Genomic DNA, 23427 nt, shown 5'->3' with positions numbered 1-23427 from the left:
TCAATAGTATAGTCAAAAAGACATCTTTGACCTTGACGAAGGTGTAACAAACTAGTGCTTGCTGCGGCATGCCACCCTGGATCATCAAAGATCCATCGAAACACAGCCACGAACCAAGACAACTCCCTTAGGAGGGAGTCCGATTGCTCCCACAGGGAAGAAGCCCAGGCCAGCGCCTTCCCTTCAAGACGAGACAAGATAAAGGTGACCTTAGTTAATTCATCCTAGAAGACGGAGGGCTGCAGAGCAAACTGCATATAGCATTGGTTGATGAACCCTCTGCAGAGCTTGGAGTCACTGTTGAAGCTCAGGGGTGCTGGTAGGGCCAACAAGGCTCGAGGTGTAGAAGATGACGGCTGTGGATGAGAAGGAGCCGGTACTGGAACCGGATTGCTGGTGATGGCGTCAAGCCAGGCGTGGAGACGTCTCAATGGAGGAGGCTAGTGCCTCGAGAAACTGCTGCTGTTCTTGTACTTTGGATGCCAGGCTGGGAATGGCCTGGAGGGTACGTGGCTCCACTGAGTCCATGGCCTTTGCAACCTGTTGCGCCGGAGGTGGACCTTGTTCCGAGGTGGGGTTGATGCAACCCATAGGTAGGGACCTACAGGTCTCCACCATTGGCAGGCGGAGTGGCCTAATGAACAGAGACCAGCTGGAGCTTCACCAATACCAGCCCTCGTTCCCCATGGGTTGAGCTTTGGGTGCCGGGGCTGGCTGGACTTAGGTGGGCCTCTGTATGTGGTCAATGAGGAGATCGAGATCAGCCCAGAGACAGAAGGAGGGAGAAGGTAGTGTCCTGGAGACTCGGGCGCCAAAGGAACAAAGGCAGACAGGGGGCACCCGAGCAAGAGCAGGCAGAAGCCTGAATAGACCAAGACCAGGAAGTAGGCTGAAGAAACTTCTAGGAATAGGCTTGAGTCAGGGCTGGTGGCAATCTGAAAGCAGTGGCAAGCAAGGCTGAGATCTGATCACGGAGACAGTCAAGCGTAGTCAAATGATGCTGAGGTCTGGGTCTGGAGAGAGGCAATGACGAGGTCAGGCAGTGCAGAGGTCCGGGCTTGGAGAGAGTCAGTGGCATGGTCAGATGAAGCAGAGGTCTGGGCTTGGAGAGAGTCAACGGCGAGGTCAGGCAAAGCAGAGTCAAAGTCCTTGTAGGCAATCCAAGGAAAGGTGAAGAGCAGGAACGTAGGAGCAAGGAGTCAGTAACCAGGATCAGCAAGGAACAGGAACACGGGAGTGAGACGAATCTCTCAGGAGGCAACGAGTACTCGACAAGCGAGAAGACCTGTTGCAAAGGCAAAGCTAGGGAGCGGAGCCCGGGCTTAAATACTGGTGCTCCGCTGATGTCATCATCTGGGGCCGTGGCTCATTTCCTGCTGCAGGCCCTACTTAAGCATTAGTGATGTGTGCACACCTAGGGAGGGGCGCGGCACTGAGTAGCAGCGTCTCTCCATGAGCCACGTGGAGAGGCCCGACGTGGAGCAATGGAAGTGGTGGCTGAATCGGGAACGCCAGGGACTGTAGCTGAGCCGGAGACACTAGGGGAGGCCCGAGGACGGAACTGGCGGCCTACCGCTGCCAGGGACGAGGAACCAGGAACCAGGTGCTGGAGTTACTCCAGAGGGTGAAAGGGCCGTGCCACAGGTCTGCCGTGGACGGCACGCGTAACATATACTTAAAATCCCGCTAACTAGCCTCATTTTTTTGTTTCATTACTTACACGCCATCCATAGCAGAAGTAAAGTTACATGGTAGGGGACCCTGGCACATGCTTGTGTACTTAAATACTTATGTGCACATTTCATGTTACATACCCCGGACCGCCCATGTCCCACCCATGTCCTACCCAGACCCCGCCCATGTCCTTCCTCCTTTTTGCTTTTCCCATTTTTGCGCATACCGGGAGATATACACATACTCGGGCACTTTGTAAAATACATGGGGTGCACACCGGCCCAAGATACTCACATATATCCAGGCTTTGGCGCACATAGGGCTTTTAAAATTTGCTTTTATATGTTTTTGTTTATTGACCTTTATTTCAGCACATGTATAAAATGAAACATAACATTTTTCATTGTTTCAGGGTATGTATGCAATGCGCATTTTATAAATATTGCATCATATTCAGAGAGTACTATTTCTTTTTGTGATGAATGACTGTACCTTGGTTGAAAACTGACCAATTAGACAACTAAAATTTTATATGTATTTACTTTATTAATGTGCACTAATTTACATTTTTGTACACTGTATGTTGAAGATCCCCTGTTGCACAGGAGCAGATATCAGTAAACTATTGACAAACAGAGAGATAGCAGACTGTTCTAACCAGATATACACTGGCAAAGTTCCTGAAAATCTCTTTACTCTCAATGATGATAAAGACTGCTTGAAGGCACTGAACTGGCTGAAAGACAACTTTGTCAATAAAGAAGGTAAGGATTCTGCTGGCCATCAACATTTGCAAAACTGTTCTTTTTTAATGAGTTTTATTCTTCTTCCAGTTCTAGTATATAATTAGTGCCTAATTAATTCCAACAAAATCTTTCATCTGTCATGCTTTGTTTTCCAGATTCATTTACAACATGTTGTCATTTTTTGGGTACCCAGCATACTTAGTAGGAAATAAAGGCTTGATGTAGTTTAATTATCTGTAATTATTATATGGCAAAAATGAATGTCCTAAGAGCCATGCATGACTAAACTCATTAACTAACTAATTAAAGAATAATTTAATTAGCAAGCTTGCTTTGCAATTATATGGAAAATATGTATCATTGTGAGGAACTGAAAAGCACTAGATAGAGAAGAGAGGGTGAAATTAGGACAGATATTTTCTTGAGAATCCATCATCTTTTACTTAATGTCATCTTTAGTTTACAGTCCTTCACAACTGAAAAAAATCCTGTAAATGTGTCCTATTTTGGAATAAAATCATGGAAGAAAGAACTGATTGGAATATGGTTATATTCATTTTATTTTGAAATTGCATTTTGGTTTGACCTTTTGGTTGTGTAAGAACATGTAATCGTGATATGAGCCCCTATATTATAGCATTCACATTAATATAAGGCTACACTACTGTTGGATTCGTGGACCCTTGAGCCGGCTCGAACTGATGATGGCGCACCGTGGGAAGGCCCATCATGGAGGTTGTAGCTGGAAGGCAGTCCAAGCCAGGAGACCAGTCGAATCTTCACCACTGGAAACCCGAGATCCCCCCGGGAGAAGCCCTTGAGGACCCAGGCTGCTTGGACTTATATATGGTCTCCTGAGGGCGAGTATCCGAAGAGAAGTCCAGGAGTGCTGAAGAGAGGAGAAGCTGGAACCAAGAGGCCAACCAGAACTTCACCACTGGAAGCCCGAGGTCCCGGAGGAGCCCGTGAGGACTCGAGCCACTTGGACTTAGGCAAGGCCTCCTGGACGGAGCGATCTAGACAAAGAAGAGCAGAAGGAAGGAACCAACCAGGATTCAGGGCATGCGGCTGATAGCAGAAGTGGAGACGAACCAAAGTCGAGGCAGGCAGAGAGCGGGGAACCAGGAGACTAGCCGAAGTCAGAAGCCAGAGGATGAGCCGAAGTCAAAAGCCAAAGGATGAGCTGAAGTCAGAAGCCAGTGGACGAGCCAAAGTCAGAAGCCAGTGGATGAGCCAAAGTCAGAAGGACGAGCAAGGCAGGAACAGCAACTAGCACACTCCAAGGAGTCAACCTCTTTGCAAGGCCAGGAGTGAAGCTAGTTGCAGGGTTTTAAACCCTGAGGGCGTCTGACGTCATCCTCGGGGCTGTCCTACATTTCCCACGCTGGCCACTTTAAATACTGAGCCCCTGCGTGTGCACGCGCTATGGGGGGGGGCGGGAGCCAGCTGCTGCGCATCGGCGGCATCTCCCTCAAGGAGGGACGCTGCAGGCAGGAGCCAGGCAGGCCGGACCAGGCCCCAGCGATGCCACAGCGTTCTGGGCCGGCCCCGAGGTAAGAGGAGGGACCGGGGTACGGCCCGGGACCGCAACAACTACTCATACTGTACTATGCATATTTGTCTTCGACTTTTTATATGTAGCTCTGTGATTCAACCTGTCAAATCTTCTCAGCTGACTGAGATATCCCAGAGTTGGTGTATTGGTGGACTAGTCCTATATTGCTGTTTGGTCTCTCTTAATGCTGTAACAAAATTAGCACTATATTCCTACGCATTTATTTCTACTAAGTGGTACAATTTTACTGAAAGGTCAACTGTTTACAAAGTGCATTGATACAGAGCAATGGAGAGGAGATTATAAGGGAAAAAATAAGACTTCTCCTGTATTGTGTTTCTTTTTAAGTGAGTTTGAGTCATGTGCAGGATAATTTACAGAGGGCAAAAAAATCATGTGCACATCAATAGATTGCAATTAGATTATCAGAGGGGAGAAAGCACAGCAACATTCCTGGGGAGTTTCCTGCAAATGAACTGAACAAAAAAAATCATCTTAACCAGACATGCAATAATTACAGTTATTGCAAAGAAATAAACTTCATTACAGTATTATGAAGATTCATAGTTCCATAAAAGACCTGTTAACGCATGCAATAGCACGATATGGTGTGATGCAAATCTGAAAAAGTGGAGGAGTGGGCTTACCAGTTTGTTGGGGGGGGGGGGAGAGAGAAAGAGAGAGAGAGAGATTGATTAGCAGCAATGCTGTCTCCCTAAATGGGTATTTATATCCCTATGGGAGGCCCACCTAGTAACTCGAGGTGAGGTTTAGGTATTAGTGTATGGGGGGGGGGGGTTAGGGGCCACTTTGACATTCAACGTGAGACGTATGAACAGAACAGTGGTCTCTTGTGAAGATTTGATGACCTTCGGAGAGAGGAAACTCACCCAAAGATGAGATTGGTGCAATGTTCTCTCCACCTAGCTTGATGGACTCTCTACCTGGGTAACATGATATTTCCTGGGTGTAAATATTGATAACCATCTTAATCTAAAAACGTTTATCTCCTCCACATTAAAAAACGGCGTCTTCAAACTACACACACTAAAAAGACTCAAATCACTCCTCCTCCCATACTATTTTCGCACAGTGCTTCAAGCCACTATCCTTTCCAAGCTTGACTATTGTAATGCGATCCTCCTAGGCCTCCCCAAAAATTCTATCCAACCCCTTCAGATGTTGCAAAATGCTACTGCCCGCTTACTCACCAATGCCCATCGCCATGATCACATTACCCCAGTACTTCAGTCACTACACTGGCTACCTATATCCGCCAGAATAAAATATAAATCCCTCCTGCTCATACACAAATCCATTCACAATCAGAATATGCAATGGTTCTCTGAGCAACTCATCCTCCGCAATCCGACTAGACCAACCAGAACACAACATCAGGCAAAACTCCACACACCTTCACTTAAATTAACTAAATTTGTCTCCACAAGAAAACGCTCCATCACCATTGCGGGAATAGCTCTATGGAAGAAAATGCCCTCAAGTCTTCGCCAGGAATTATGCCCCAAAAGATTCAAACAAAACCTCAAAACCTGGCTTTTCAAACAGACATACACCTGACTTTACCTCAATTTTCTCCTCTCCCTGACGATCTCCCAAACAGACATAAGCTTGACTGTATCTCAACCTCCCCTCCCCCCAACGATATGTTACCGCACTGCTGTATTTTATGGATCTCTGTATATATGCTCCTCCATAGTAGGTACATCTGTATATATGCTCCTTCATATTAAGTATTTATGTATATACGCTTCTCCTTACTTGTAACACTTGTAATTATACTATTCTCCCCTGTTAAGATCATTTATAATGATGCTAATCTTGCTGTCGTACCCAAGTTACTGAACTCCTGGCTTCCCACCCCTTTCCAAGAGTTTCTTTACCTTGGCCACCTTCCAGTCTTTAGGTTCAATGGATGATTTTAATGATAGGTTACAAATTATTTGATTTATATATTCTGCTTTTTGTACTTTTTTCAGCACTTCAAAGTGGATTAAATTCAGGTACTGTAGGTGTTTCCCTATCCCCAGAGGACTTACAATTTAAGTTTGTACCTGAGGCAATGGAGGGTAAAGGGACTTGCCTAAGGTCACAAGGAGCAACAGTGGGACTTGAACCCTGGTCTAACCACTAGGCTACTCCTCCACTCCTATGAAAGAGGTCTGAAATTTCATTTTTCAGTTCTTTCAGAACCCTGTGGTCTATACCATCTGGTCCAGGTGATTTACTACTCTTCAGTTTGTCAGTCTGGCCTACACATCTTCCAGGTTCCTCATAATTTTGTTCAGTTCATCTGAAAACATCACCCTTGAAAACCGTCTCTAGAGTAGGTATCTCTCCAACATCCTCTTCAGAAAACATGAAAGCAAAGAATTTGTTTAGTCTTTCTGCAATGGAATTATCTTTCCTAAGTGCCCCTTTAACTCCTCGATCATCCAACCAATTCCTTTGCAGGCCTTCTGTTTCTGATATATTTTAAAAGTTTTTATTAAGAGTTTTTGCCTCTGCAGCCAATTTCTTTTCAATCTCTATTTCTTTTCAATCTCTCTTAGCCAATCTTATCGATTCTTACATTTAACTTGCCAGTGCTTATGCTTTATCCTATTTTTTTCTGATGGAGTCTTCTTCCAATTATTGAATAATTATCTTTTGGCTAAAATAGCCTGTTTCACCTGACTTCTTAGCCATGCCAGCAATCATTTGACCTTCTTCCACCTTTCTTAATATATGAAATACATCTGGGCTCCGCTTCTAAGATGGTATTTTTTAACAATTTCCAAGCCTGTTACACACTCTTAATCTTTGTAGCTTTACCTTTCAGTTTCTTTTAACTATTTTTCTTATTTTATCAAAGTTTACCTTTTGAAAGTTTAGTGCTAGAACCGTGGATTTATTTACTGTCCCCCTTCCAGTCATTAATTCAAATTTGATCATATTATGATCACTATTGACAAGCACCCTACCACCAATAACTCTCTCACCAAATCCTGTACACCACTGAGAATTAGATCTAAAATTAGTCCCTCTCTCATCAGTTCCTGAACCAATTGCTCCATAAAACTGTCATTTATTCCATCCAGGAACTTTATCTCTCTAGCATGTCCTGATCTTTCACTTACGCAGTCAATATATTGGGGTGCTTGAAATCTCCCATTATTAGTGCACTATCAATTTGGTTAACTTCCCTAATTTCTCTTAGCTTCTCACTGTCTGTCTCATCATGTTGGCCAGGTGGATGGTAGTATACCTCTATCGCTATACTCTTCCCCCAACACACAAGGGATTTCTACACATAAAGATTTGATTGTGCATTTAGTCTCTTGCAGGATCTTTATCCTGTTGGATTTTCTGCCATCCCGGACATAAAGCGCCACCCCACCACCAAGTTGCTCTTCTCTAACATTGCGATATAATTTGTACCCTGGTATAGCACTATTTCATTGGTTATCCTCTTTCCACCATGTCTCAGATGCCAATTGAGGTGCCCTAAAGGATCTTCCCTTTCTCCAACACTCTTCAACATATACCTTATACCACTCTGCCACCTACTCACAAGGCTAAAACTATCCCACTACCTCTAGCGGACGATGTCCAAATCCTCATCCCGATCAAAACTCTCTTCAAAAAACATTGAACCACTGGACCACCTGCCTCCAAGAAATTAACCAACTACTTGCCACGCTCAACCTGGTCCTAAATAGTGACAAAACCGAGATTCTTATCATCTCAAAGGACATCCTCAACAAACCTCCAGCATCACCATCCCCAGCTCATTCGGTCAACTCAACGATCAAATCATCTCCTTTCGTCAGAGATCTAGGCGTGATCCTAGATAATCAGTTTAACCTAAAGAACTTTGTGAACACCACAGCGAAAGATTGTTTCTTCAAATTACAAGTTCTCAGAAATTTAAAACCTCTCCTTCACCTCCAAGATTTTAGACTGGTATTGCAATCCATCATCCTTTCAAATCTGGACTATTGCAACTCCCTCCTGCTCGGACTCCCAGCTAACACCATAAAACCTCTTTAAATGGTTCAAAACTCAGCCGCCAGGATCCTCACCAACACCAAAAAAAGAGATCATATCACCCCCGTTCTTCAGCACCTCCACTGGCTTCCCGTCAAGTTCAGGATCCTCTTCAAAGTCCTCACAATCATCCATAAAGCTAAACACAACCTCACATCCATCGACACCACCATTCAATTCACACCTCACACCTCATCCAGACCCATTAGAAGCGCCTATAAAGACACCCTGTTTGCCCCACAACAAAATCAGCCCTAAGAAAGAGGGCCCTCTCGACAGCAGGACCCATCAATGGAACACATTACCACCAGACCTCAGGCAAGAACAGTGTCCATCTTCCTTCAAAAAAAGACTTAAAACATGGCTATTCAGCCTAGCCTTCCCGGACTCCTAATGCTATTCTTCCCATGCTCCAGATTCCAGCCTTTATAGTCTCTTATTTCTTGCAACCTCAGACTGTTTATTCCCCCTCTCTTTCTACCGTAATTGGCTCACACTTTGTTTCCCACCCACCTTTCCAAAGCTTTCCACAGATACATATTTACGAGAAGTTAATTGATATGATAGGATATGTTCTGCTTACTATATATTAAGTTAAAATTCTTTTCATATTTTTATGCCTTCTTTGTTATGTTGTTTGTATTGTTATGTATACGCCTAAGAATTTTGTTGTTATTATGTAAACCGGTGTGATCTGTATTCGTACAGGAGCTTCGGTATAGAAAAATTAAAAATAAATAAATAAATTAAGTATATGTCATTATTCACTGCTATACACTCTAACTCTCCCATCTTACTTCTTAGACTTCTGGCATTAGCATACAAACTTTTCAAAGTGTGTTTTTTGTTTGCATTAACATTCTGCTTTTCAGTTAACAGGGATAAATTGGAATCTTTTATCTCAGATGAATCTTTAATTATAGGCACTTGGACTACTTTTCTTATTATTGGAACCTCTCTATTGGGATGCTCTAACTCTAATGCTTCATTAGTATCCTTTGAAGATACCTCCCGCCGAACCAATCGCTGTTAAGCGACTGATGGTATTCCCCTTCGATTTAATTTAAAAGCTGCTCTATCTCCTTTTTAAAGGTTACAATAGTTACAGCCTAAAACAGCAGTGATATGACTACATTGTGCTTCTTAGAAATCATGGGGTAACCTGCATGCAGCAGCACTTACAATCATAAAAGACACATTGGGAAGGGGGAGTAGGTGTCAGGTTCCATGTAGGAATTTGTATGTGCATCTATCCAAAGTGTGAAAATGGCTACTGGGCAGACTTGATGGACTATTTTGGTCTTTATGTACCATCAGTTACTTTGTGAATATTTTATTATGTTATAAGTGGGTGATGCCATCTGACAGCACTGATGTGGAACCTTTTCACAGCTGCTTAGAAAAGTCTAGAAAGCACTTTTGTACATGCATGGGCCTTCTCAGTTATTTTGTTTGCAGAGATGCTAGAAGGTTTTTTCTTACAGTGGGGCCAATATAATATGACCCGCAGTGAAATTGGCACTAGTTGCCAGCATGTATTTGTTTTAACGTACATACCAAAAGCAGGCGCCTCCATGGGATGTAATAAAGAGCACATATGCAAATGAGCTATGCACAAAAATCTGTGCAAACATGAAACCTGTGCAAAAATGCATGCTCATGGCCTTATGTAATAAGCTGCACAGAAATTCATGTTGAAACCCGCATTAATGTGGTGACCTGCAAGTGACTCTCAGAGCAAAAGCCTTCTCTTTTTATAAAACAGTGAAGAAATTAGTGGTCCAGGAGTGGAACTGAAGATGGGAAGAGCAATATCTAACCCCTTCATGTTCTGTCTCCGTCCATGTGGCAGCTATTCCGATGGATGCTAGCAGATGCTGGAATACAGCAGAGATTTCTACAGCCAGTCTGCAAAAATTTTCCAAATTTCTGTAAAAAGTGAAGGTATTCCATGATTACCCCAGACTAAACTGGTTTCCAGACATGCACTTTAACTTAACTCCTGCCTCTGAGCCAAAAACCTGCATTAAAAAATCCGCCCTAACTGCATAGCCGGTGAAAAGTTAATTGCCTCATTTGCATGCACTCGCACTAAACCAGTGGCGCATTTTAAAGCAGGTTTAGGTGCACGTTTTTCCCACACTGAACACTTTATTACATACCTGTGTAAGGCTAATGTGGGAAAAGCATAAGAACATAAGAAAATGCCATACTGGGTCAGACCAAGGGTCCATCAAGCCCAGCATCCTGTCTCCAACAGTGGCCAATCCAGGCCACAAGAACCTGGCAAGTAACCAAAAACTAAGTCTATTCCATGTAACCATTGCTAATGGTAGTGGCTATTCTCTAAGTGAACTTAATAGCAGGTAATGGACTTCTCCTCCAAGAACTTATCCAATCCTTTTTTAAACACAGCTATACTAACTGCACGAACCACATTCTCTGGCAACAAATTCCAGAGTTTAATTGTGCGTTGAGTAAAAAAGAACTTTCTCCGATTAGTTTTAAATGTGCCCCATGCTAACTTCATGGAGTGCCCTCTAGTCCTTCTACTATCCGAAAGAGTAAATAACCGATTCACATCTACCCGTTCTAGACCTCTCATGATTTTAAACACCTCTATCATATCCCCCCTCAGTCGTCTCTTCTCCAAGCTGAAAAGTCCTAACCTCTTTAGTCTTTCCTCATAGGGGAGTTGTTCCATTCCCCTTATCATTTTGGTAGCCCTTCTCTGTACCTTCTCCATCGCAATTATATCTTTTTTGAGATGCGGCGACCAGAATTGTACACAGTATTCAAGGTGCGGTCTCACCAAGGAGCGATACAGAGGCATTATGACATTTTCCGTTTTATTCATCATTCCTTTTCTAATAATTCCCAACATTCTGTTTGCTTTTTTGACTGCCGCAGCACACTGCACCGACGATTTCAATGTGTTATCCACTATGACACCTAGATCTTTTCTTGGGTTGTAGCACCTAATATGGAACCCAACATTGTGTAATTATAGCATGGGTTATTTTTCCCTATATGCATCACCTTGCACTTATCCACATTAAATTTCATCTGCCATTTGGATGCCCAATTTTCCAGTCTCACAAGGTGTTCCTGCAATTTGTCACAATCTGCTTGTGATTTAACTACTCTGAACAATTTTGTGTCATCTGCAAATTTGATTATCTCACTTGTCGTATTTCTTTCCAGATCATTTATAAATATATTGAAAAGTAAGGGTCCCAATACAGATCCCTGAGGCACTCCACTGTCCACTCCCTTCCACTGAGAAAATTGCCCATTTAATCCTACTCTCTGTTTCCTGTCTTTTAGCCAGTTTGCAATCCACAAAAGGACATCGCCACCTATCCCATGACTTTTTACTTTTCCTAGAAGCCTCTCATGAGGAACTTTGTCATGGTCAAAACCCCATGCAAGTATGGGCAAAAAAACCCATGGCAGCTTTAGTGATACTTATTACACTGGCCTCAGTGTTACCACTGACATTTTTCAGCAGATTTTTAGCAATTTCTCATACTTTTTCCAGATTGTGTGGTCCTATTCTCTCATTCTACCCCTCTTAGCTATCTTTAGTTAGGTTTTTGAAAGCTCTTTTTACGTTTTACACTTTTTTTTTGTCACTAAAGGCCATCAGCTCCAAAGTATTTTTTACCTCCTCTCAGGAATACTGCTGCTTGCGGCCTCATTGGCTTTTTTTTTTTTTTTTTTTGCCATTGTGGAGTTTAATTTCACTGCATCCATTTTCTTCCCCATATCTGTAAAGAAGTCCAGTGGCTTCAGCTGCTGTTCCCACTGTAACTTCAAAATGTCACATATAGATCATCATGAGATTTTCCAGCATTGTTTGGGGCTGGAACATGATGTCCTTGCATGTGGCATCTGTCACAGAAGTCACCCAGAGCCATCAAGCTCTGGCAACCAAGATATCAGACTATTGCAACCAGAGAAAATTCTGGTTGTAACAGCGAGCGTGCCTTCTGGTCCACCAGGCTGGTTATTGTGATGGTCTTAGGCTTCAGTATAGCCTAACCCTGGAACAATATATGGGAGTTTCAAAACTACCTCTGGTATGGCAGGGCTTACCTGCCCTTACACTTGTGAGATGGAGTGCTCCATTTTGTGGCTGAGAGTTTGGCATCTGGTAATTTAGTAGATATAAGCACCTACATGGCTCACTTGCTCCACACTTTCCCCTTCTGAACAACTATTTCCCCCTCTGAGTGTAGGGGCCATTAACATCTTGCACAGTGTCAAATCCCCTGGTAAATCTTAGAATTGTCCCATGGACTTAGTACATACCGGTCATACTTCCTTGGGCTATTAGACCATGCTGTCCTTTACTGCAACCACTTTAGCCCTGCAGAAACTCCCTAATAGGTGTATTTTAAAAGATGCGCCAATTTTATTATATGTGCGCGCCAACGCATTATCTGAATAGATGAAGTAAGTTCCGCGCGCCAGTCAGCTGTCGGCGCATGCGTCCCCAGGACAGGACCTAAGGCCACTGTATCGGCTGGCCTCTGCCATGCCCATGTCCCGCCCCTTTTGAACAACCCTTAACTTGGTTTTTGGCAGGTTCAACTTTTTGACCACTGCATGCTCTTCCCTTGTAGCTGTTCACCTTGAAGACAGTTTTTCTGGTAGCAATTTCTTTGGCATGTCGGATCTCTGAGCTGCAGGCTTTTTCCTGTCACGAGCCTTTTCTCCATATGACTCTGGGAGCAATTCAACTTCGACTGTGCCCTCTTTTTTATTTCAAAGTGGTTTTGGACTCTCATTTGAATCAATCCATTGCTCTGCCTGCCTTGGAGAGGGACAGAAATAAAGCTGAGTACCGCCTTTTGCGTTCCTTGGATGTCAAGTGTCATTTGCTGCGGTACTTGACATATCAAAGACTGTTCGGAAATCTGATCGACTGTTTATGCTTAATGGTGAAGGTAAGCAGGGAGCATCAGTGACATGGGCAACAATTACCCCGTTAAGTTAAGGATGTCATAGCAGCCTATGTGACTGCTGAGGTTGCCTTACTGAAACAGATTAGACTGCATTTTACAAGGGTTCGGGGTTTGCTGTCACTTGCTGAAATTTGCCGAGCAGCAACATAGTCATCTTTATACATCTTCTCCAAGCATTACCACTTGGATGATAGGGCTAGGGAGGATGTGCAAGCAGTATTGACAGGACCGCTGGCTGCCTTTCACCCTTTTCGAGATTATCTTTGGCACATCCCACTTGTTAGGACTGACCTGCCCAAATGCCCCTGACTTCCACGGTCGGGTCACCGGTAATTTCGACAGCCCCGGCTTCTACGGCCAAGGAGGGTGCATGTGCAGCAGAAAACTCTGACAGTAGCACAGGTTGGCAGGGGAGCGCTGGTCACTAAGAGTTCAGTTTTTTAACAAGTTACAGTGTTGTTTATGATGGCCAATTATGTTTATTGCTCAATTTAGTAATGTATAATCTTACCATTGCTTATTGGGCTGCGGCCATTATTTTGTCCAAACTAATAAAATTCTCGTTATTCAAATGTAATGGTGTGCGTTGTTTCTAAGAGCTACCTGCAGGTATGATAAGGATTACAAACGCAGGCTTTCCACTGCCCACATTGTGACTTTTTCAGAGAATATTGGCAGATTACTGTTGGGGTGGGACCATATAGCCATGACTTCAGCTTTGTGCCATCGCCATCTGCTGGCAGAAGTGCATAACCCACTTGTTGGGATTGACCTGCCCTTACTAAAGGAAAGGAAATTATTAGGTAAGTAGTAATTTTTCCTGTTTCAACAAGTAATGCTAGAGATACTTTCCCATCCACTTTTAGGCAGATTGCAAGTCAAAGAAGCTTAGTGAGAAAATCAGGCTGCAATGCAGGCAGAGGGACACTGACAGAGCCGTAATCGCTGACAGAGTCCCTTTGCCTGCTCTGCAGCCTGATTTCTCCGCTAAGCGCATCACAAAAGCTTCTTTGACATGCAATCTTGGGCTTGCTCATTGGTTCAATAAAGCTAAACAGAAGAAAAGAAAAAAAGGAAAAAAAAAAAAAAGAAACAAAGAACAAAGAAGGGGAAGTTTATTTAATTCCTATTACCTTATGGAATACTTTTATGACATTCTATCCCTTTCCGGACTGATGATTATACAAGACCCAGTCTGGTTATTATGAACATTAATTGTTCACATACCTTGGGTGCTATGAAGGTCCGTTCATGAACACAGAATTGTAAAAACAAATGTACATAATGGAATAACAACCAGACATTAATAGAGGCAACATGTCATGGATGAGGAAGGCCTTTACAGAACACTCCATAGACATGGTATATGTACGGATCTCAAGCAGCTGGGATGCCATATGCCACATATGATAAGATAGTGTTTCACTGTCTTCATCTGCAAGAACACCTGCATAACACCAAGACACAAGAGTATGCAGCAATCTTTCCAAGGCAGGGTGGGTAATGTAGCAGATCAACTCATTCTGGAACTGCCAGCATCCTTAGAATGGGCACATGAAGACCCAATGCCCCAAATTAAGTCAAACAGTTTACTGGCTGAAAACTGACAGTGGAATTCATAACATCACCAATGTATATGGAACCTACCAGTGTGCAGTTTGAAGGCCAAATAATGCATGCACTGCTGACAGGGGCAAATCACAGCCATAACTGGTGTCAGATTGCCATACATGACCAGCCGAAGAAAGAAGATGACCATGTGGGAAACTCTGACATATCATTGGATACCTCCTGACTCCATGAATGATTACTCTGAGTTCACAAAACTTTGAAGTACACAAAGACCTAATCTCCTGAGCTACCAAATTGCCAATGCGTTGGCTCATAAAGTATGCAGCCTTGATGAGCAGAAGTAAACTTAAATCATGCGATGGATCATGGAATGGTAGCAAGGATATTAATAGAACAACTCTAGTGTATCACATGTGACAATGTCAGGCATCAGCCAATTCGACACAGAGTAACCATGAGGAAGTGTTAAACACCAAAGGGATAGCAAGGAGAATAAAAAGGCAACAGTGATGCAAAACCATCACCACAAGCCAGACACAGTAGAAAATAGTGTGCTATCTGAAAGCCACCTGACACATGTGCCAGCATCAGTGCCAAGTCATGGCCAAAAACAGATGCTCAGTTGCCATAATGACCTGCTTTAGAAAAGAGAAATAAGATCTGCAAGAAGCACCAACATATATGTGCCAGAAGTGGGGCACTTGCTACTGACCAATCTTGTAATGTAATTGCGATTAGCCATTAGTTAACAGAACCTCGGCAATGGTATCCAGAGAACTGATTGGAAACTGCAGTTTTCCAACTTGCTAATAAGAATTATGGGCTTTCTTGTCCTCTTCGCCAGCTCCATGTAAATTAAGTTGAAGACTAGTACAGCAGCCCAGGAGTTATGTGGACAGCCAATGCAGAATAATCTCAAAATCGAGCAATTACCAATGCTACCTAAGTCACCCAGCACTGCCAATATTCATGGCAAACGTGTGTAGGGTATCTACTAACTATGACCAGATTCCTATTTTCTACCACTTATAAGACGCTACTGTGTAATTTTGACCATCATAATAGGCATCATTGTGTGGTGTTATACAGCCATGATCACTCTGCCTTATATATAATCATAGGTCAGTCCATTGTGTTGGAACTCTATTTTTTCAATTTTTTTGTGCTTCTCTCACCCGTGAAATTAAAATCTCTTCTGCAATCATATAAATTCTTAATGATTCAAGACACTTATCTTACACACTGATTCACGCTGTTTTTCTACTTTTTGTTTCCACTGCTGTAAACCAACCAAGACTGTTCTGCCCAAACTTTGCAGCAATGTGAAGGTATCCACACTGCTATCTTCATGCCCGACACTGTACAGTGTTTCGGACTCTGTAATGTTCTTCATCAAGGGCTTGTATCTGCGTTTTTCAGCGGCAAGCACAAAAAAATTGAAAAAATAGAGTTCCAGCACAATGGACTGACCTATGATTATATATAAGGCAGAGTGATCATGGCTGTATAATACCACACAATGATGCCTATTATGATGGTCAAAATTACACAGTAGCGTCTTATAAGTGGTAGAAAATAGGAATTTGGTCATAGTTAGTAGATATTGTGGATTGGTTGACCTGTCCATTTAATAAAGTGGTCGCCCTGAGCATTAACAAAGTGTTTCTACAAGTGTGTAGGGAACAGGTACCACAGTGTTGAAAATGACTTTACCAGATAGACATAAGAATCATCTTCAAGGCAAAGTGACAGAAGCACCTCTGCCAATAGGCAGGCTGCAGCCAAGTCAGGTCACTGGAAGCAAAATGTGTCTTGGTGAAACAAGCACACAGCGGCTGCTATTAAATTTGTAGCCCAGTGCATAACTGTAGAGGGCAACTCCCATGCTTATCTGAAAGACACTTTTATATTAGGACCTCAGTCTGACTAATGTGATTGGCCATATAAACATTATTGCTGTATACCTGTGAGTCCTGATCAAGATGTAAAGGCTAGTCACAGTGCCATTGCTGGTTGCAAAGGAGTATTTAAATACTTGCAGGCAAGAATGACTCAATAACTTAAATACAGGGCATGCAGATCAAAATGACCCCAAACTGCCTATAGCTTCTGATAATAAGCAGGTGGTGGGTGTATATAAAATTAGAAATATAATAAGCCTACTTTAAAAGTATGTGCCAGAAGCCTGAACATAAAGACCGTAGCAATAGAATGCATGGTCTAGAGGACAAAATATACTTCATGGATGAAAATGGTTGAAGGAAAACCACACAGTAGCATGGTTAAACGGTGAGATTAAGAAGCAGTGTAAGCTATGACCACTATGTTAGACAGATTTTTTTGTTTTTTGAAGTCTGGAATCATGATAATTTCATAACAACTTAAAAACTACTTGTCATACTCCCAGAAGTCCTCCCAAATGTCCATACCTGGGAGTTATGGTCACCCTGAGATTGCTGTTGATTAGCAGAGTGTGGGGGGAGAGGGAAGGAATGAATAATATGCATCAGCTTTCTAGCTTCCACCTCCCCAACTAATCCACATTTTCTTTTTCTCCCACCTATCACCATCACTTGTCCCCCCTCCCAAAATGACTCAGCATACTTTCTCTTCATCTGTCCCTCACCCCAGTACTCTCTTTGCTCTCTCCCCCTATATGACTTATATATCCTCACTTTACCTTGGCTGAGTGATTCCCAAGTCTTGGAATCATAGTTACAGTCTGAGTTTTGTGAGCATTGCAGCCCCTCTCCAGTTTCTCTCCACATGCTGCTTGCAGTGTCTACTCCAGGCTCGTCCCACTTCTCCTGTTCTCTGCAGGCTTACTGAGGAAGGGGAGTGGCTGAGCTATATAAAGAGAGCCCCTGAGATTTCTAGTGATTCCCCTGAGACCCTGCAATTGATGCAAATTCCCTGATTCTCAGCATGAAATCCTGAGAGTTCCCAGGTATGCATATGTCACCAGGCATGGCCACAACTTGAGGCCATAGGGCAACGGTCTAGTCCTCTCTCACTCCTTAATTCGATTTGTCAGATGCCTATAGGCCAAAGTGCCAAAGTCAGCAGAAAACCCCAGAGAACTTCCCACATGTCTCCCAAATGGTGTCATAGCCACATTCATCTCCAAGGCATGACTTTGTGGGAGCCAGACCAGGCCTCCCACTATGGGTTGAACCACCATAGGAGACCCAAAGACACTAGTTTAGCCTGGAGACCCTGTGTGCATGGGAAAGGGGTGGGTGGGGGGGGGGGCGGGGCATGCAGCTATAAGCGAAAGGAGCACCGTATGTCCTAGGCTACCTACCCAGAGGGCCACCATTCTCTGCACCAGCTTTTTGAAAAACACTCTCAGCACCATAGACTTTCATGCCATGGCAGAGGAGGGGATGCTCATGCACCCGCTGCCACAGTAGGAAGACCATCACAAGCCCCCACCAACCCATACACTTGCTATCTGTACCCCAGCATACTCTGTAGGCTGCATGTCCACATCAGCATCTTCCAAAGCACACAACATCACCCAGGGTTATGAACAATGTCCTCTGCCATTGGATCACAAATGCATCCCCTTTACTCTGGTCCTGTACCGCCAAAGACCCCTTCCTCAATAGTCATCATCCATCACAGCCTTTTTTTTTTTTTTAATTATTATTGGCCATCGATTCCCCCTCACAGAAGAGACCAAGGGGATGTGCCCTAGAGGGAAGGCTCACCATCCCTGGATGCTGCCAATATGCCTTAGTGCCAGACCCAACAACCATGTGCTACCATCACACTCCCGCCATAGCCCCCTTAAGGAGGCCTTTTCTTTCTTTTTTTTTTTTTGGTACTTCAGTCCTCTATCTCCCCAGCCTTAGGAATATGGCAGTGCTGCAAATGGAGTCTGATTATGGCCTTGCAACAAAAGGCATTGCAGGGCCCTGTTGGAACACCCACAAACCTGCCCTCTGCTTCGTACTGCTGGCTCTCTGGCAAGGTGCTCCTGGCCTGTTAGGTGACAAACTAAACTGCACTCCTGCCCGCTCCGAACAGCAGACTACCACATATGCAGCTGCAGCAGCCTTGTGGAAGCCATAAAGGCCACTGGATCCAAGGGAAGGAAGCAGGCATTCCCATGTATGACAGCCGATGTGAGCAGCATGCACTCTGCACTGTGACCTCTGACCTCATCCAAGTGAAGACATAATGGGGGATGTCAGGGCCGCAGAAGTGCAGCGATGGACCAACAAGCAAAGACAGATCCTCACCAGCACTCAACTAGGCTGCCTACCCCCATGCCCATGCCGAGCCCAAGATGCAACTCCCAGTTCTACCTATCTTCATCCTGCATGTGCGATGCCACCATTCCGCCAAGTGAAAAGCCTCATGTCGGAGGAGAAGCACTGCAGCATGGGTCTCCCCATTGTCCACATACTGCTCCTACCTGAAAGAGAGTGTGCTCCACAGTGACCACCATCAAAGCATGGCTGGTGCTATGCGGTGGTGTCTCCTCAAACCACCTGAATAAACAAGCTTCATCGTGGGTCAGGCTAGGAACCAAGGTAGGCCGCAAAAGGGGGGAAAGGAACTAAGAATGCAAAATCTTACCCAGAGAAAAAATACTGAAAAGAGGCTGGTGGGTGGACTGGCCCTGGCTTAGACTGAGCTCACTGGTGCTTCCACCAGCTGCTGCACCTCTCCCCCAAATCAGAGCAGTGTATCTCCACGGTTGTGGCCTCACCTCCTTACCTGGGATGGGGGAGGGGACAGCTCCTTTCCTTTATAATGATCTTCTGAAAAAAAATATTTGCATGCTTTATAACTAATTGGATAGATCCCATCTCCCACTATTACAGCACCTGAGTTGGCTGCCTGTTAAATGGAGGGTTCAATTTAAAATAGTAGTGATCATTTTAAAGTTATTAAATACAGAAATCCCATATATTTTAGAGAATAAGTTAAAGAAATAGTCTCCTATAAGGGCTCTGAGGTCTCAGGATTCTAATCTGTTATGTGTACCACCAGTGTGTGATTACCAATTGCAGACTGCACATTTGAAGGCATTTACTGATATGGCTCCATCTTTGTGGAATGCTGTACCTGAAGAATTGTATAACATCAAGGACATTAATTTCTTTAGGAAGTAGGTTAAGGCATTCTATTTTAATGTTGCTTTCATTTAATATTTATTTATTTTATTGTTATTACATGTATGTTTTATGAGATGAAAATGTGATGTTTGTGCTAATTAAAATTTTACATGGTTGTCATGTTCTTTGCACAGAGATGCTAAATATATACAGTATATATGATATCCAACACCAAGGTTAATGAAGATGTTACAAATAAGTGTCAAACTGCTATATTAAATAATATAGCAGGCAATGCCAAACCTTATGAGACTCCTGTTCTCATCTTAATCTATTGGGAGACTGGAGTGTCTTGATGAACTTGGAACTTCCTATCCTCCAAAAAATAAACCAGGATAGAACAGCACCTGATACCCTAAGACTGACCAGATGCTCCAGCAATGAATCCAAATGCTGGTCAGTCTTGGGGTATTAGAGATGTTGAGCATAATTAAGATATACTTGGTGTCTTTATAAAATCCTTTTTGAATAACATCAAGAGTAGATAGATGCAGTATTCCATGCTATGAAATTTCAGAATCCAAAATCCAACAGAGCATGATCATTGAGATATTCAGTTAATTGTTTCAACACAACAGTTTCAATAAACATAGTAAAAAAATATAGTGGGGTCAGTAATTTTCAATATTTTGGGGATCAAAGGATGATTTCTTTAATATTGGAGATATGAAATGATAGAGATATATAAAATAATGAATGGAATGGAATGTGTAAACACAAATCAGTTATTTACTTTTTTAAGACAGTACAAACACTAAGGGACAATCAATGAAGCTAACTAGGTGATACATTTAAGTCAAATAGGAGAAAATATTTTTTTACTCATCACATAATTAAACTTTGGAATTTGTTGCTGGAGTATGTGGTGAAAGTTGTTAGTGTGGCTGGGTTTAGAAAAGGTTTGGCTAAGTTCCTGGAAGAAAAGTCTGTAAACCATTATTAAGATAGACTTGGGGAAATCCATTGCTTATCCCTGGGATTAATAGCATGGAATCTATAAACCTTTTGAGATCCTGATATGTACTTGTGACCTGGACTGACCACTATTGGAAACAGGATACTGGGCTTGATGGACCTTTGGTCTGACCCAGTATGGCAAATCTTATATTTTTATGTAACAGAGGCACTTTTAAGGCATGCTGGTAAACTGCCTGACACCAGAGATGTACTAATAATTGCATCTACTGATGGACCAATATTTTCTCTTAATGCTTTTAAAATTACTGTTGGACATACATTCAAAGGAGAACTAGTTGGATTCATGTATAATATGATTTAAGGTAAAGAGACCATTAAGAATTGTTCCCAACTATACTTCTGAAAGGATAAGGCACATATGATATGTTTGTATTTCTAGTCTGTTTACATGTAAGGTGCTACACAGTATGGAATAGCTCATATAGTTTATTCAGAGAAGATTCTATTCTGTTTGTAAAATATGTCTTTACAAGCCGTTAAGCCCGTTAAAACGGGCTACATCCCTCTGTCTCTCACCTCCCCCTCTTTCTCTCTCCCCTCACTCTTCACCACCTCCTACCTCCCTCCCTCCCTCACTCCTCCCCACCCTCCCTCTCCTCTCTCCCTCTCCTCTCACTCAGTCCCTCCCTCCCACTCAGTCTCACTCACTCCCCTCCCCCCCTCTCTCTCACTCAGTCCCACTCACTCTTTCCCCACTCCCTCCGTCCCCTCCCTCAGTCCCACTCCCTCCCTCCCTCTCTCTCCCTCCCTCAGTCCCACTCAGTCCCCCCTCCCTCCCTCCCACTCAGTTCCTCCCCCTCACTCAATCCCTCCCTCCCACTCAGTCACTCCCTCCCCCTCTCTCCCTCCCTCTCACTCACTCAGTCCCACTCACTCTCCCTCAGTCCCACTCCCTCCCTCCCACTCAGTCCCTCCCTCTCACTCAGTCACTCCCTCCCACTCTCTCTCTCCGTCCCTCCCTCCCACTCAGTCCGTCCCTCCCTCTCTCTCTCTTCTCCCTCCCTCGCTACTGGCCGCTACCGCCGTCGCCGCCGCTCGCTACCGCCGCCCGCTACCGCCGTCGCTACCGCCGTCGCCGCCCGCTGCCGGTACCGCCGCCGCTCGCTACCGCCGTCGCCGCCCGCTGCCGGTACCGCCGCCGCCGCCACGCGCTGCTGCCACTGGACGCCGCCATTGTTTTCTTTCAGACGCTTGCTCAGAGCGACGTGCTCGCCCGCACATGCGCGGTAGAGCTGGTCTCTACTGCGCATTTGCGGCACGTCGGTCAAGCTTCGTTTATCTAGTAAGATAGCCATCTCAATAGCTTCTCTATACATCTCTAGCAGGCTTCTATAATAATTTAAATTGTAAGACAATTATGATTTTCGCCAATGGTGTTCTTTCCATCATAGATCTTGCATGAACTCCTGTAACCTCTGGGTAAACCATGAACAGCTAAGAAATCTTTAGATAAGGCTTTAACAGTAAAAAAAATGATCTATTGTATCTAATTAAGTAAATACAGGACTGGCTCAAAATACTATACAAGAACCATCTTAAAATATTCTCTGCCTGCCGGAGAATGGAAAATTATGCCCTGCTTTCTTCTGTTACATAAAACCTTTGATGATATTCATATTGCCACCTCCAGTAACTGGTAGGAAAGGTCAATTCTGACAGCCAAGTAGGAAAAAGTGAGGAGTGGCAAAGATGTTCTTTCACAAACTGAAAACATTTTGAAATATATCTGCTTCCTACAGATCCAAATATATCACTGCACAAAATTGCTTCAGCTTATCAGTTTATACATTATTCCTTCATCAGAAGATTATTACTGTCATGCCTATGCATGTTTTGCATGAACAATGCTAGAACATGCATTTATCAAAGTTAGGTTTCATGTTGTTTTCTCTGAAATTCATTTATTGGTTACAACAGCTTTTAATGTATTAATAGAAAATTATCCATTTTGCGTGCACAGTTCAGTGATTTTCAGTAAAAGGATATATTTCAAGCATTTTAGTTATTATTCTGACTGATGCTGTTGCTGGCTCATGATGCCAATTATTCTAGGTCATTGCTCTATTGAAATCCTCTACGAAGATATCTATTTATATTGTATGACAGTGCTTCTACGTGTGACCCAATTCCTGGAGAAAGATCTTTAGTTGATTTCTGGGTTTTGGGCTTGGCAGTTCCTTCCTGTTACTTTAGATTTTCAGCTCAATTGGAACAAGGTTTCATTGGTAATATACCATAATGAGCCTTCAATCACAACTACTCAGGAGAGGGAAGGCATTTTTTTAACCCTCTCTATTTCTGTCTAGCATAACCTTTGCAATGACAGGCCTTGATTAGGGGACATAGACTGAGGCTCTTTCTGGAGGCCAGTATATATATATATAGAGAGAGAGAGAGAGAGAGATTTTTTCCACAAGGTGTCACCATTGTACAATAGCCAAAACTCCCTAGCCCCTCCTCCAAGGGGCTGTGAACAAAACCTGTATTTTGAAGGTACATATTGGACCTTCCAGAAAACTCCCATATTGGCTGCTCTACCTCTTGACTCTCCTGGCAGCAGCTTCCCTGACTGCTTAGCAAGTCCTAATAGCCACACAAACTCAAATTAAGACTAATTTTTTATATTGGCTTTAAACTGTTTCATATTTATCATTTGCAAAAACAACCATACCAAGTCCTGATTTTATTTGTTTTTGTGTTGTAGGATTTATAGTTTTTTAAGTCATTTGACAAGCTTTGGGCCAGATTTTAAAAAG

General features: G+C 43.3%; 1 protein-coding gene across 1 annotated transcript in view; it reads left to right on the top strand.

The window, feature by feature from the left end:
• Nucleotides 1-349: 349 nt before the first annotated feature.
• LOC115082428 (cilia- and flagella-associated protein 61-like) overlaps nucleotides 350-23427 on the top strand; it is a gene marked incomplete at its 3' end in the record, with an annotated part of 87603 nt that continues 64525 nt past the window's right edge. The window contains exons 1-2 of the mRNA XM_029586659.1: nucleotides 350-376; nucleotides 2264-2438. Of these exons, the coding sequence (XP_029442519.1) occupies nucleotides 350-376; nucleotides 2264-2438 (202 nt within the window). The remainder of the gene's footprint in view (nucleotides 377-2263; nucleotides 2439-23427) is intronic.

The sequence above is a fragment of the Rhinatrema bivittatum genome, unplaced genomic scaffold, assembly GCF_901001135.1.
Source record: "Rhinatrema bivittatum unplaced genomic scaffold, aRhiBiv1.1, whole genome shotgun sequence".
NCBI lineage: Eukaryota > Metazoa > Chordata > Amphibia > Gymnophiona > Rhinatrematidae > Rhinatrema > Rhinatrema bivittatum.
This window is presented reverse-complemented; position numbering and strand designations above follow the sequence as displayed.